General features: G+C 44.1%; 1 protein-coding gene across 11 annotated transcripts in view; it reads right to left on the bottom strand.

Annotated features, from left to right (window-relative positions):
• LOC111570975 (receptor-type tyrosine-protein phosphatase mu-like) overlaps window positions 1-16962 on the bottom strand; it is a 138383-nt gene that overhangs the window by 89545 nt on the left and 31876 nt on the right. For 9 of the 11 annotated variants that reach the window (XM_055007155.1, XM_055007156.1, XM_055007159.1 and 6 more), the window contains exons 2-3: window positions 12457-12567; window positions 5558-5572 (exon numbers count right to left, since the gene is read on the bottom strand). In XM_055007155.1, the coding sequence (XP_054863130.1) occupies window positions 5558-5572; window positions 12457-12567 (126 nt within the window). The remainder of the gene's footprint in view (window positions 1-5557; window positions 5573-12456; window positions 12568-16962) is intronic. The other 2 variants (XM_055007157.1, XM_055007165.1) reach the window with 1 other exon arrangement.

The following is a 16962-nucleotide window of genomic DNA, read 5'->3' as shown; positions in this document are numbered from 1 at the left end:
AAATGACATTTCATTTTTGATTGAGCCTGCGTTAGGTTTTCCTGCGGCAGCTTGCAAACATGGTGGAGACGCTCACGAAAAGTACTGACATAATCTAGTACATTATACTCACTCTGAGTAGAATCTGACAGCCATCTTTCCTTAAGAAGATGCAAAGGACCAGGCACAGTGTGGCCGAAAACTAGGTCACAAGGACTGAACCCTAAGGATTCCTGTGGAGTTTCACGCACAGCAAACATGAGTAAAGGCAGACCCTCATCCCAGTCTCCAAGCTGAATTTACGCAGCATGGACTTCAGTGTTTGATGGAACCTTTCTAAAGCACCCTGAGACTCCGGATGGTAAGGACTGGATGTCTGATGCTTAATGTTTAACTCTTTCACTACCTGAGCGAACAGTTTTGACATGAAATTGCTTCCTTGGTCAGTTTGAATTGCTTTTGGAAGACCAAATGTCAAAAAAAACTGTATCAGAGCTTTAACAATAGGTTTAGCTTTTAGCGTGCGTAAAGGAATCGCCTGAGGGTAGCGAGTAGCAGCACACAGAATTGTTAAAATATACTGATGCCCAGATTTGGTTTTTGGCAAAGGCCCCACACAGTCCAGCAACACACGTTCAAATGGTTCCCCAAGCACAGGAATAGGATGCAACGGTGCTGGCGGAACAGGCTGATTTGGCTTTCCTGCTAGCTGACATGTGTGGCATGATCGGCAGTATTTGGCCACGTCGGTTTTTAAACCAGGCCAGAAGAAATTGCGCAACACACGCTGATAAGTTTTCTTGACACCCAAATGACCTGCTAACCAGGAATCGTGTGCGATGCTGAGAACCTGAGGGCGATATTCCTTTGGCACGACCACCTGATTTACAACACGTAATTCATCAGAGTCAGGACTCCACTTTCTCATCAGAACTCCATTATCTATAAAGAAAACAGGAGATGTGCTGTCAGTAGCGAATACAGAAGAAAAACACACAGCTAGCGATGGATCATGTTTCTGAGCAGTGATCAACATGTCACGGTTCACATTCACAGTTAATTCTGCGTCACTAGGGAACAGAGATGTGTCATTTTTATATTTGGACTTATTTTCAGTTTTTACAATTTTGTCAGTCACATCAGATTTCTCATTCTCATCTAACGTAGTCATGAATGAGTCAGACAAATTCACAATGTCACCCAGTTTACGAGCCTGTGCGCGTGTAACAGCGCACACAGGGAACAGATGTGGTTCAGAGAGGTCAGCAGGAGTGGCCGAGGCTGAGGCGGGCACCAGAACATCGGTGACCACGGGGTGAGGAAAAACGTTTCCTCCAGCCGAATCGTTTCCTAAAATGAACGAGACACCACTGATTGGCAACCGCGAACACACGGCTACTTTTACCGGTCCTGTCACCAGCGGTGATTTCAAATACACCATATGCAGCGGGGCTCTCAGTACAGTCATCCCAATACCCCACACTAACACATCAGAACCACATGAAGTCTCGTTGGACAGTGGCAGGACATCACTTAACATCATCGAATGATAGGCTGCCGTATCACAGAGAATTTTTATCGGTACTTTTTCCCCCTCTCCGGTCACAGAAATAAAGCCCTGAGTAACGAACGGCTGAAAACGAGCATCAACGTCAGAGATTTTGCATTCGGAAGGCACAGAACGCACTTCAGGAGAAGTCACAGTTTTTATTAGACAAATGCCAGCGGGTGGTTTGTTAGGTTTAGACAGACCTTTCTTTTTCAGAGCAGGACAGACTGCGATTAAATGACCCGACTCATGGCAGTAGAAACACTCGCGGCTGTCACCGGCAACCGTGGGAATATTTCTCCGCGCAAGCTTTGGTGATCGGTTTCTCCCTTCATACACAACATTGTGACCACGAGATGACTGTGGAGAAAACACATTTTTATGAGTCAAAATAAACTCATCAGCTAAGACAGCTGCGTTCGTAACAGACGAGACTTTCTGTTCATTCAGATACACCACGATGCGCTCCGGCAAACACTTTTTAAATTCCTCAATCAGGATTAACTCGCGCATCTCTTCCAGAGTTTTAACATTACAGGCTTGACACCACTTGTCAAACAAAACGCTTTTCTCGCGCACAAACTCTACGTAGGTCTGGTTGGCATTTTTTTCACGATTTCTAAATTTTTGCCTATATGCCTCAGGAACGAGTTCATAGGCCTGCAGCACAGCTTTTTTCAGAGTGTCATAATCTAAACTCTGCTCTATAGACAAACTAGCACAGACTTCTTGTGCTTTACCCACAAGTTTACACTGCAGCAACAAAGACCAAAATTCTGTTGGCCATTTTAAAGCAGCGGCTATGCGCTCGAAAGCACTGAAATAAGAATCGACTTCAGATTCACGAAACGGAGGAACTAATGCAATGTGCTTGCTCATGTCAAACCCACCTGATGACACAGATGCAGCACTTTGACTGGACACTGACTGGTGAGCGGCAGGCTGGTCCCGCTCCAGTTCCAGAGCTCGGATGCATCGCCTGCACTTCCAGCTGTCGGTTTCTCACCTCAGCTTCTTTAATTGCCAGAGTTAAGCGGAGATCCTCTGTAGCCAAACCTACCAGAGAACCAGCGGCCGGTTTGTGATCCAGACCAGCAGGAGATTCACCGGGAACCTCAGGCCCCGCTGCATCCACCTGCGGTGGCGTCTTACTCATGCCAGCTGTAGCAGGAAGCACACCTGTGTCCACCAGCTGTTGAGCCAAGACAGTCTGCATCTCTGCTTTGCGGGCATTAGCAGACACACCAAGATTAAAATGACCAGCAATAATTAATAAGTCTGTCTTCCTACAGTTGTCAAACTTTTCCCACGAGGGACTATCAGCAAACTCTTCAATGGAGAAATCAGCCATTCTCCCCCCTAATTCCTCCCACACACAGAAAAATGCTAACCAGAAAAATACTCACCGATATAAGCGTAACACTAAGCGAAAAAAGCAACGGACGAGCCCCCAATTCATGTTACGCCCAGCCTAGGGGTCACTGTACGTAACACGAAGAGGCATCCTTCCCCTGGTCCCAAGCATTTCCAACACACGTTTTCGCAAAAAGATTAGGTATTTATTTCTCAACAAATATTAAGAACTGAAACAATGGGGGACTGGTAACTGAAAGCGACAGTGAGCAAAACCAAAACAACAAACAAAACGCCACTAAGCTATTAACCCAAAACTGATCTGCCAAAAACAAAAAGGTAAAAAGAACAACAAAGTCTAACCTCCCTATCCTAACTTAAACATGAGAAAAAAAACGGTTAAACAAAAGGTGGCTGCTCACTGCAATCACTCAATATTAAATCCCTAAATCACAGCTGATCACTGGAACCCAAGTGTGCTGACGTGTAGGTTGGAAGCAGGGTAGGATGTAGCCACGCCCTCTGACCCTCTGACCCGGAGACGACGTCACGGTTCCGCCTTTATATCGCGGTCTTCCTGGTACAGCCAACCAATCCAGTGCCGAGCCGTCATCCTGGCGACCAACCGTGGCCGTGGTGCGGCGCAGCCCTATTTGCATACATGATAGGAACATAAAAAGGACACACGCAGCACAGGAAACTACGATAACGACCGCAGTCGTAACACACACACACAGAAGAACACTAACACACACACAGAAGAACACCAACACACACACAGAATAACACCAACACACACATAATAACACACCAAGACACACAGAGTAACACACCAACACACACACAGAATAACACCAACACACACAGAATAACACCAACACACACACACAGAATAACACACCAACACACACACACAGAATAACACACCAACACACACAGAATAACACACCAACACACACAGAATAACGCCAACACACACAGAATAACACCAATACACACACTACGTGTCCTGCTGCCTCTTGTGCTCGTTAACCTCCCGCCCCCCGTCACCTGTCGGCCAATCACAGACATCCCCTGCCGTCTGCAAACCAATGGCATCAGACCCAGATCACACACACACAGACGGAGGCAGTAATTCTATTAGAGAGCTGAAAGGAGACGTGAGGAGGAGCAGCTGCAACAGATTTAAACACACACACAGCAACAGCAGAGTGTGGATCTGACTGGGAGTTGCAATTTCTGAAACATGATCTTCATTTCAAGGAGCAGCTGTTTACTCACAGAGTTTCTGTCTGCTTATTTCCTCTGACTTACCATAACACACTGTAACACACCGTAACACCCTGTAACACCATAACTCACCGTAACACACCATAGTACATCATTACACAACATAACAAACTGTAACACACCGTAACAAACCTATCGTAACATGCCATAGTACACCATAACACACCGTAACACACCATAACACATCGTAACACACCGTAAGTCACTGTAACACATCATAGTACACCAAAACACCATGTAACACACAGTAATGAACATAACACACAGTAACACGCGCAACACGCCATAGCTCACCGTAACATAACATAGTACACCATAACACACCATAACACACCGTAGTACACTGTAACACACCATAACACAACATAGTACACCATAACACACCATTACACACCGTAGTACACTGTAACACACCATAACACAACATAGTACATCATAACACACCATAACACACCGTAGCACACTGTATTACACCATAACACACCGTAACACACCGTAACACACCGTAAATAACCGCAACATACCATAGTACACTTTATCACAACGTAACACATTGTAACACACCATAACACACTGTAACACCCTGTAATACACCATAACTCACCGTAACACGCCATAGTACACATAACACACCATAACACACTGTAACACAATGCAACATACCGTAACACACCATAGTACACCATAACACACCGTAACACAACATAACATACCATAATACACCATAACAGACCGTAACACACTGTAACTCAGCGTAATATACCGTAACACACTGTAGTACATCATAATACACCGTAACACGCCATAGTACACCGTAACACACCGTAAGTCACAGTAACACACCGTAAAACACTGTAACTCAGCGTAACACACCATAGTACACTAAAACACCCTGTAACACACCGTAACTCGCCATAACAGACTGTAACACAACGTAACACAACATAGTACACTGTAACACAACATAACACACCGTAACTTGTCGTAACACACTGTAGTACACCATAACACATTGTAACGCACCATAAGACACTGTAGTATACCGTAACACACTGTAGAACACCGTACCACACCGTAACACACCATAGTACACCGTAACTCACCATAACACACCGTAACTCACCGGAACACACTGTAGTATACCATAACTCACTGCAACAGACCGTAACACACTGTAGCACACTGTAGTACACCGTAACACACCTTAACACACTGTAACACACTGTAGCACATTGTTGTACACCGAAACACACCGTAACACAACACCACAACACACCGTAGCACACCGTAACTCACCATAGCACACCTTAACACACCGCAACACACTGTAGTACACCATAACACACTTTAACATATCATAATACACCATAACACATCACAACTCACCGTAACATTCAGAAGCTGAAAATGATCAAAAACAAGTCACAAACCTGCAGATGAATGAAAAAGATGAAGCTATGCTAACAGTTTGTCTTTGCTTCCAGTGTTTGCGCTAAGCTATGCTAACAGTTTCCCTTTGCCTCCAGTGTTTGTGCTATGCTATGCTAACAGTTTCCCTTTGCCTCCAGTGTTTGCGCTAAGCTATGTTGAAACAGCTGTTGGTCTGATACATCAGAGTTTGGAGAGTGTTGACTTGGATCAACCGGCCAACTGGGAGCCAGTTTTTGGTGTGACCTCTCCTCTGATTGGCTGGATTTGAGTCACGGTCGCCCAGTGTGTTTAAACTCCCCAAACGAGGTTTTAATTGGTATTTGCCCCAACTGGACACACAACACACACAATGCAACACACACACAATACAACACACACACATCACAAATAAACATATACATTAACACACACTCAGTCGTGTAATGTTCAAAGGCTGAAACTCCTGCATGCCGACACGCTGATAAACCCTTTAACACACTAATTAACCCAGACACACACACACACACACACACACACACACACACACACACACACACACACACACACACACACACACACACAGAGTTGTTTTATCAAACAGTCCAAACACTCTCTCTCTCTGTCGTTCGCCCTCTCCTCACCTTTAAACACTGTTTACCTGCAGCTGTGTGTGTGTGTGTGTTTGTGTATGTGTGGCAATCTGTTTTCTCATTCCCTTTAAAGCCAGAGTGTGTGTGTGTGTGTGTGTGTGTGTGTGTGTGTGTGTGTGTGTGTGTGTGTGTGTGTGTGTGTGTGTTGTTTACAAAAGCTTGTATTTTGAACACACACACACAGAAAAGTGGTTTTGACCTCCAGGTCTCTTTGACACAGAGAGGCATTGTGGGAGTTATCACACAACAGACACACAACACACAGTGTGTGTGTGTGTGTGTGTGTGTGTGTGTGTGTGTGTGTGTGTGTGTTGTGTATATATTTGCCTTCAAGCTTCAGTGTGTGTCTGTGTACAGCTGGCAGTGAGCTGATAACAGTCCTATTAGAAATATTAATACACCCTGAACCCCACAGAGACACACACACACACACACACACACACACACACACACACACACACACACACACACACACACACACACACACACACACACACACACACACCAAAGGCATCCCAGTGAGTGTGTGTTACCCCTGGTCATCCCTGATTGGAGTAAATCCATTAAACACCTAAGACCGAAGCATTTCATTGGCCCTCAGCTGAGACTGACAGGCAAGACAGAAAAACACACGAGAACAGAGAAGAACACAAAGAACCAGAGCACAAGAACCTTCAGGAACCAGAACCAGGCAAAAGAACAGGAACACAGCTGGTCCAGCAGAACAGAACAAAAGCAGAACCAGCTACATGATGAAGAACTGCAGTAGAACCACTTTACCAATGAGAACCGGTTAATTTGTGAAGAACATCAGCGGAACTAGTTTACAGGTAAGGAACCACAGTAGAACCAGGTAACTAGTGAAGAACATCAGTAGAACTAGTTTACATGTGAGGAACCGAAGTAGAACCGGTTAACTAGTGAAGAACATCAGTAGAACTAGTTTACAGGTGAGGAACCGCAGTAGAACCGGTTAACTAGTGAAGAACATCAGTAGAACTACTTTACAGGTAAAGAACTGCAGTAGAACCGGCTAACTAGAGAGAAGAACATCAGCAGAACTAACTTACGGGTGAGGAACCGCAGTAGAACAGTTAACTAGTGAAGAACATCAGCAGAAGTAGTTTACAAGTGAGGAACCGCAGTAGAACCGGTTAACTAGAGTGAAGAACATCAGTAGAACTAGTTTGCGGGTGAGGAACCGCAATCGAACCGGTTCACTGGAGTGAAGAACATCAGCAGAACTAGTTTATGGGTAAAGAACCGCAGTAGAACTGGTTAACTAGTGAAGAACATCAGTAGAACTAGTTTACTGTTACGGGGGGAAGCAGGAGAACCCAAGTGCAGGCACACAGAAAACTGGCAGACAGGTGAATTTACGGAAAAGGATTTATTCAACCAAATAGCTAAACTAATACAGAAAAGGGAAAAACAAACCAGGAGATAAATTAAGCCGAATCTAACACTAAAAGAAACAATACTACTAAATCTACAAAAACCACAAAACCAAACAGGAAAAAACTGAACCAAACAACACAGCAATGTACTTACAACAAACCAGGGGAAAACAGAACTAAGGGCTAGGCAGGCTCAGGGAATCAGAAGCTAGTGGGGAAACAAAACTGGCGTACTGAAGACTGGGGAGTATCCAAGAACAAACAGAAGTTAAACAGAGTCCACGAGAGGGAAATCCAGGATGGGGGAATCAGTTTAGTCCAAGGGCTGAAGCTGACAGGGGGTAGGAGGCTTGGTGGGGAGAAACAGAATCCAGGAATGCAAAGGAAGCCATGAAGGGATGTGAATCTATGATCCGGCAGGGAGTGAATGAACGGGCAGAGCTTAAACATGTGGAGGTGAGGTGGAGAACAGGTGAATGGTGTGAACTGATTGCTGCAGCTGAAACTCATTGTAGCAATCAGCAAGACAGAGTGCAGGCAGGTGAAGCAGGGAGAGCAGGAGGGAGAGAGACAGGGAGAGAGAGAGAGACATGAGGGAGAGAGACAGGGAGAGAGAGAGAGACATGAGGGAGAGAGACAGGGAGAGAGAGAGAGACATGAAGGAGAGAGACAGGGAGAGAGAGAGAGACATGAAGGAGAGAGACAGGGAGAGAGAGAGAGACATGAGGGAGAGAGACAGGGAGAGAGAGAGACACGAGGGAGAGGTGACAGACAGAGGGAGCCAGAGAGAGACAGGTCAAAACAAACAGATGAGGAACAATGGGAGAAAAGACAAAAGGAGGAAGAAGGGCAGAGGCGGGAGCAGGATCATAACATTTACAGGTGAGGAACCGCAGTAGAACTGGTTAACTAGAGTAAAGAACATCAGTAGAACTAGTTAACAGGTGAGGAACCGCAGTAGAACCGGTTAACTAGTGAAGAACATCAGTAGAACTAGTTTACGGGTGAGGAACCACAATAGAATCGGTTAACTAGAGTGAAGAACATCAGTAGAACTAGTTTATGGGTAAAGAACCGCAGTAGAACCAGAGTGAAGAACATCAGTAGAACTAGTTTACGGGTGAGGAACCGCAATCGAACCGGTTCACTGGAGTGAAGAACATCAGCAGAACTAGTTTATGGGTAAAGAACCACAGTAGAACTGGTTAACTAGTGAAGAACATCAGAAGAACTAGTGGACTACGGTGGAGGAACATGGATGCAAATGCAAACATGAAACCCAGAGAACCATGAGAAACGGAACCAAACATGTTTACATGCTGTGCAGGTTCCTTGGCCCAGAGAACATCAGCGTATGTCCAGAAACCTGGTTCCTCCACATGTTCTTCAGGAACATTCCTCACAGGTTCTGTGGAACTCTAACTAGTTTAACATGTTCCAGCTGCTCAGACACACTGATGTACATGACTCTGCCTGCACATTAATGGTTACTGTAGCGTTAGCTCGCTGTTAGCTCGTTGTTAGCTCGCTGTTGTAGCATTAGCTCAGTATTAGCTCGCTGTTGTAGCATTAGCTCACCATTAGCTCGCTGTTGTAGCATTACCTGGCTGTTAGCTCACTGTTAACTCGCTGTTAGCTTGCTGTTAGCTCGCTGTTAGCTCACTGTTGTAGCATTAGCTTGCTGTTAGCTCACTGTTGTAGCATTAGCTCGATGTTAGCTCGCTGTTGTAGTGTTAGCTCGCTGTTGGCAGTGGGTCAGCTGCTCTGAACTAAACCTAACCAGCTGGGACAGTGATATATAATATATATAATAATAACCAGATACTGATATATAATATAAATTATATTGCCAAAAGTATTCGCTCATGTGCCTTGACTCGCATATGAACGTAAGTGACATCCCATTCCTCATCCATAGGGTTCAATATGACGTCGATTCATCCTTTGCAACTAGAACAGCTTCAACTCTTCTGGGAAGGCTGTCCACAAGGTTTAGGAGTGTGTTTATGGGAATTTTTGACCATTCTTCCAGAAGCACATTTGTGAGGTCACACACTGATGTTGGACCAGAAGGCCTGGCTCTCAGTCTCTGCTCTAATTCATCCCAAAAGTGTTCTATGGGGTTGAGGTCAGGACTCTGTGCAGGCCAGTCAAGTTCATCCACACCAGACTCTGTCATCCATGTCTTTATGGACCTTGCTTTGTGCACTGGTGCACAGTCATGTTGGAAGAGGAAGGGACCAGCTCCAAACTGTTCCCACAAAGTTGGGAGCATGGAATTGTCCAAAATGTCTTGGTATGCTGAAGCATTCAGAGTTCCTTTCACTGGAACTAAGGGTCCAAGCCCAGCTCCTGAAAAACAAGCCCACACCATAATCCCCCCTCCACCAAACTTTACACTTGGCACAATGCAGTCCGACAAGTATGGTTCTCCTGGCAACCACCAAACCCAGACTGGTCCATCAGATTGCCAGATGGAGAAGCGTGATTGGTCACTCCAGAGAAGGCGTCTCCACTGCTCTAGAGTCCAGTGGTGGCTGCTTTACACCACTGCATCCCACGCTTTGCATTGCACTTGGTGATGTATGGCTTGGATGCAGCTGCTGGGCCATGGAAACCCATTCCATGAAGCTCTCTGCTGAAGCACTGTTCTTGAGCTAATCTGAAGGCCACATGAAGTTTGAAGGTCTGTAACGATTGACTCTGCAGAAAGTTGGCCACCTCTTGGCACTATGCTCCTCAGCATCCACTGACCCCGCTCCGTCAGTTTACGTGTCCTACCACTTGGTGGCAGAGTTGCTGTCGTTCCTACACACTTCCACTTTCTTATAATACAGCTGACAGTTGACTGTGGAATATTTAGGAGCCAGGAAATGTCACGACTGGATTTGTTGCACAGGTGGCATCCTATCACAGTTCTACGCTGGAATTCACTGAGCTCCTGAGAGCGACCCAATCTTTCACAAATGTTTGTAAAAGCAGTCTGCAGCCTAGGTGCTTGATTTTATACACCTGTGGTCATGGAAGTGATTGGAACACCTGATTCTGATTATTTGGATGGGTGAGTGAATACTTTTGGCAATATAATATATATAATAATAACCACTGATAAACTGTCTGCTGCGTATTTTTAGCTGATTCCAGGATTCAGCTCAAACATTAGAACCTCATCCAGCTCTGTCTGAGCATGTGCAGTATCCACCTGCTAACGAGTGAGGAAGTACGTGTGTGTGTGTGTGTGTGTGTGTGTGTGTGTGTGTGTGTGTGTGTTGTTCACTCAGTAGCTCCACAGTTCAGATTAGATTGAACTTGTACCATTTATAAGAACATTAAATGGAGCCTGTAATCACTGGTCAATCGATGCTGCTGCTTTGTGTGTGTGCGTGCGTGCGTGCGTGCGTGCGTGCGTGCGTGCGTGCGTGCGTGCGTGCGTGCGTGCGTGTGTGTGTGTGTGTTCCAGCTCTGAGCTGCTGTTTTCTCTGAGTCTCCTGCAGAAATCCTTTTAAAAAACATCTGTTTTAAGTTAGAACGGTTGTGCTGGTTCTGGTGTTCTAAAGCGGTTCCGCTGGATCTGGTGTTCTAAAGCGATTCTGCTGGTTCTGGTGTTCTAAAGCTGTTCTGCTGGTTCTGATGTTCTAAAGGGGTTCTGCTGTTCTAAAGCGGTTCTGCTGGTTCTGATGTTCTAAAGCGGTTCTGCTGGTTCTGGTGTTCTAAGGTGGTTCTGTGGTTCCGTGTGACTGTGTGCAGCTGCAGCTCCTTCAGGTTGAATCGGTGCTTCATCCTTTCAACTGCTTGGATCCGGTTCCTCCTCTTCTCATTCTCTTTGTGAGGTTCTACTTGAAGAACTTGCAGCTGACATCACTCGTTAAATTTAGTAATGATTCACGTTCTCTTCAGATTCAGGCTGATTCTGGTCCTGGAGAACTTTTAACAGAACCTACTCCAAACACTGAAGAACCGTTCTACAAACGTTTTAAATCTTCATGTCTGGATCAAGAACCGAGACGTTCTCCTCCTCGTTCTGTCTCCAGAACAGAACCAGAGCCATCAGCCGGTATGGGGTTAAACTGAAGGAGGAACCGCTCAGAGAACCGGCTGCTGCTGAGGAGAACGGCCAGCATCAATCAACGGAACAGTGTCCTCGCTCTGCCTGTCTCACACCTGATTGGCTCTGTGATTTAACACCGCTGCATTCTCATTCGTCAGCGGCTTCACCGGGAGAGCATGTGACAAAGTGCACACACACACACACAGACACACACACACAGACACACACACACACACACACACACACACACACACACACACACACACACACACACACACACACATATCTACAGCTGAGAGAACCAACACATCCTCCTCTGTTCTGTTCTGTTCTGCAGACTGGAAGAACCGGACCTCTGGATAACGTTCTGTCACATTAGAACCCGCCTGAGAGAACTTCAGTGATAATAAAAAGATGATCCGGAATGTGTCCGAAATGACTCACAAACAACTACCTAGAAAAATGGTTCCTTAAAGAACCCTTTTGTGGCACCTTGGGGGATTTGTGTAGATTTTTTTTTTTAGAACCTCGTGCTAAATGTTCTTTGTTGAACTAAAAACTGTTTTTTATGACATCACTGTGAAGAACCATATTTGGTTCCAGTGAGAACCTTAATTTTTCTGACTGCTGAGGGTCATTGAAACACCACTGAAGTTCCTGAATTTCAGTACATGAGAACATTCCTCATGAGAACCCTGGAATAAACTTTTCAATAGACACAAGAATCAGCGATGATTTTTAGACAGACGGAACCAGTGATGATTGTAGATCAGACGGTACCTGCAGGGATCCAGGGGCTGCTGGACATTCTGTCTCTGGTGTCACTCTGTTCCCAGTCGAAGTCATCGTCTCTGGACTGAACCAGAACACAGTCGGGACCTGACAGGCAGGCTGCAACACAAACAGAACAGACAGAGAACAGAAACATAATTAAAGCTGCAAAACAAACAACAGACAGAGAACATTAACATAATTAAAGCTGCAAAACAAACAACAGACAGAGAACATTAACATAATTAAAGCTGCAACACAAACAGAACAGCTAGGGAACACTAATATAATTAAAGCTGCAACACATACAGAACTGTCAGAGAACAGCAACATAATTAAAGCTGCAACACAAACAGAACAGTCAGGGAACAGTAACATAATTAAAGCTGCAACACAAACAGAACAGTTAGGGAACAGAAACATAATTAAAGCTTCAACACAAACAGAACAGTTAGGGAACAGTAACATAATTAAAGCTGCAACACATACAGAACTATCAGAGAGCAGAAACATAATTAAAGCTGCAACACAAACAGAACTTTCAGAGAACAGAAATATAATTAAAGCTGCAACACAAACAGAACAGTCAGAGAAGAGAAACATAATTAAAGCTGCAACACAAACAGAACAGTCAGAGAACAGGAACATAATTAAAGCTGCAACACAAACAGAACAGTCAGAGAATAGGAACATAATTAAAGCTGCAACACAAACAGAACAGTCAGGGAACAGTAACATAATTAAAGCTGCAACACAAACAGAACAGTTAGGGAACAGAAACATAATTAAAGCTTCAACAAACAGAACAGTTAGGGAACAGTAACATAATTAAAGCTGCAACACATACAGAACTATCAGAGAGCAGAAACATAATTAAAGCTGCAACACAAACAGAACTGTCAGAGAACAGAAATATAATTAAAGCTGCAACACAAACAGAACAGTCAGAGAAGAGAAACATAATTAAAGCTGCAACACAAACAGAACAGTCAGAGAACAGGAACATAATTAAAGCTGCAACACAAACAGAACAGTCAGAGAATAGGAACATAATTAAAGCTGCAACACAAACAGAACAGTTAGGGAACATTAACATAAAGCTGCAACACAAACAGAACAGTTAGGGAACATTAACATAACTAAAGCTGCAACACAAACAGAACAGTTAGGGAACATTAACATAATTAAAGCTGCAACACAAACAGAACAGTTAGGGAACATTAACATAAAGCTGCAACACAAACAGAACAGTTAGGGAACAGAAACATAATTAAAGCTGCAACACAAACATAGTTTGTCCAGGCTGAAACACACTGGGAGCCAATATAAAGAGTCAGAAGTAACTGGGAGCCGGTCTAAAGAGGATGAAGCAATAATGAATGTGGACAACCGGCTAACAACAGTACATTAAAATGTAAACATGTCATTTCCTCTCCAGCAGGTGGAGCTATCACTGTGAGTGGAATTCAAAAACACACCCAATCTCACACTTCATTCAAAATGGCGGACTTCCTTTTGGGTTTAGAACATGGCCGTTGCTGCCCTTAGTAACATGTAGGGGGCGCTATGGAGCCATTTTCACCACTGCTGCTGTGTGTGCACATTTACATGAGTTTTTCAGCAGGTTTAGAACTCAAAAATTCAATTAGTGCATAAAAGAACAAGAATTCCTTCAGTTCCAACAGGGTCATCCTAATAATAATATAATAATAACATTAATAATAATAAGAACAATAAGAACAATAACAACAAAAACAACAATAGTAAAATAGTAATAATGATAATAACCATAATAACACCAACACAAACAGCAGTCTGGAGCCTGGTACATCTAAATCTAGATATCAACGTGTAGATTAGATGTTTTCGGGGATTTAACTGATTTTAAATCTAAACTTTCCTCAATAATCATAAACAGCTGGAAGATGAACAGGAGTCAAACACACAGAATAGATTCAGACACACACTCTGCGCGCGTGTGTGTGTGTGTGTGTGTGTGTGTGTGTGTGTGTGTGTGTGTGTGTGTGTGTGTGTGTGTGTGCAGCTGTCATCTCTCAGTGTTGACATTAAATAGCTAGAAGGCTCATTTTCTTTCTTTGTAACAGAAGGCACATTAAACACACACACATTAAACACAAACACGTCCCGCCGGGCAGTGTTAGCTCATCAACAGATACCAGACACAATCTGTTTAATCTGCTTCTACGAATTTGCATCTATATAGCAGAATGAACACACACACACACACACACACACACACTCGGTGAGCTCTCTAACTCTCAGAGGAAAACACACAGAAAGCAATCTCAGGCTGGATTCTCTTGTGATCTGTACAGCAAGAACTTCCTGAAGAAAACCTCTGAAATCTGGATATTAATATTAATAATTGTATGAATATTAATAATAATAATAATAATAATAATAATAATAATAATAATAATAATAATAATAATAATAATAATAATAATAATAATAATAGCATTAATAATTATATTCATATTAATATTCTACACTAGCAGTCAAAGTCTGGACACACCTTCTCATTTAATCTTCATTATTAAGACTATTTTCATTTTTGATTCTCTCTGAAGGCATCAGAACTATGAATGAACACATCTGGAATCATGTAGGAAACAACACAGTAATGCTACCAAGAAATCTAAGCGGAACCATCTAGGAACTACCCAGGAACCATCTAGGAACTACCCAGAAATCTACCAGAAACCATCTCGGAACTACCCAGGAACCATCTAGGAACTATCCAGAAATCTACGTGGAACCATCTAGGAACTACTCAGGAACCTACCAGGAACCACCTAGGAACTACCCAGGAACCATCTAGGAACTATCCAGGAACCTACCAGGAACCATCTAGGAACTACCCAGGAAGATCTAGGAACTACCCAGAAATCTACCAGAAGCCATCTAGGAACTACCCAGGAACCATCTGGGAACTATCCAGGAACCTACCAGGAACCATCTAGAAACTACCCAGGAAGATCTAAGAACTACCCAGAAATCTACCAGAAACCATCTAGGAACCTACCAGGAACCATCTAGGAACTACCCAGGAACCATCTAGGAACTACCAAGAAATCTAAGCGGAACCATCTAGGAACTACCCAGGAACCTACCAGGAACCATCTCGGAACTACCCAGGAACCATCTAGGAACTACCCAGAAATCTACCAGAAACCATCTAGGAACTACCCAGGAACCATCTAGGAACTACCCAGAAATCTACGTGGAACCATCTAGGAACTACTCAGGAACCTACCAGGAACCACCTAGGAACCCAGGAACCATCTAGGAACTATCCAGGAACCTACCAGGAACCATCTAGGAACTACCCAGGAAGATCTAGGAACTACCCAGAAATCTACCAAAAGCCATCTAGGAACTACCCAGAAATCTACCAAAAGCCATCTAGGAACTACCCAGGAACCATCTGGGAACTATCCAGGAACCTGCCAGGAACCATCGAGAAACTACCCAGGAAGATCTAAGAACTACCCAGAAATCTACCAGAAACCATCTAGGAACCTACCAGGAACCATCTAGGAACTTCAGGGTTATCTAGGACTTCTTTTGGGTCATTTACGACAAGATTTATCACATGTTGGACATGCTTTGAGTCATTTTGGACCATTTTTAACACGCTTTGGGACATTGTGAGTGGTTCTGAACAGGTTTCCAGTCATTTTGGTCTAATTTCAACTTGTTTTACAAGTCATTTTGGACAGATTTTCAGTCATTATTGGCAATTTTTAATTCAAATGGAATCATTTGAATAATCTAAAATACAAAACATGTTCTGACTATTTGGTTTCCTACATAATTCAAGATATTTATTCATAGTTCTGATGTCTTCAATGAGAATCATGAATAAATAATCATGGAGATAAACAGTAAATGAGAAGCTGTGTCCAGACTACAGGCTGCTGCTGGATCTCATGATGTCTCTGATGCTCGGACTGAATCTCTGCTGTTGATCAAACCAGAACCCACCCACACAAACAAGTTTTACTCTACTGACTGACGGTTAGTGAGCTTCCTGAGTGGACCAGTGCACCATTCGATCAGTGGACCATTGGACCAGTGGACCAGTCGATCAGTGGACCATTGGACCAGTGGACCAGTCGATCACTGGACCAGTGGATCACTGGACCAGTGGATCACTGAACCAGTCAATCAGTGGGCCAGTGGATCAGTGGACCAGTCGATCAGTGGACCAGTGGACCAGTCGATCAATGGACCAGTCGATCAGTGGACCAGTCGATCAGTGGACCAGTCAATCAGTGGACCAGTCGATACGAGGACCATTGGACCAGTGGACCAACACGCCATCTGGAAACTCTCAGAGTTCCTGTCGGTTTCGTTTGTTCTTCATCACAGCAGAGTTTCAGCAGATTGTTGTCGGCTTCGTCTTCGCTTCAACTCGCTTCCAACGGAAATGAGACAAACACACACCTCTAGGGATCCACACTCACACACGCACCCGCACACACACACACA

Source organism: Amphiprion ocellaris, chromosome 22, assembly GCF_022539595.1.
Source record: "Amphiprion ocellaris isolate individual 3 ecotype Okinawa chromosome 22, ASM2253959v1, whole genome shotgun sequence".
Classification (NCBI taxonomy): Eukaryota; Metazoa; Chordata; class Actinopteri; family Pomacentridae; genus Amphiprion; species Amphiprion ocellaris.
This window is presented reverse-complemented; position numbering and strand designations above follow the sequence as displayed.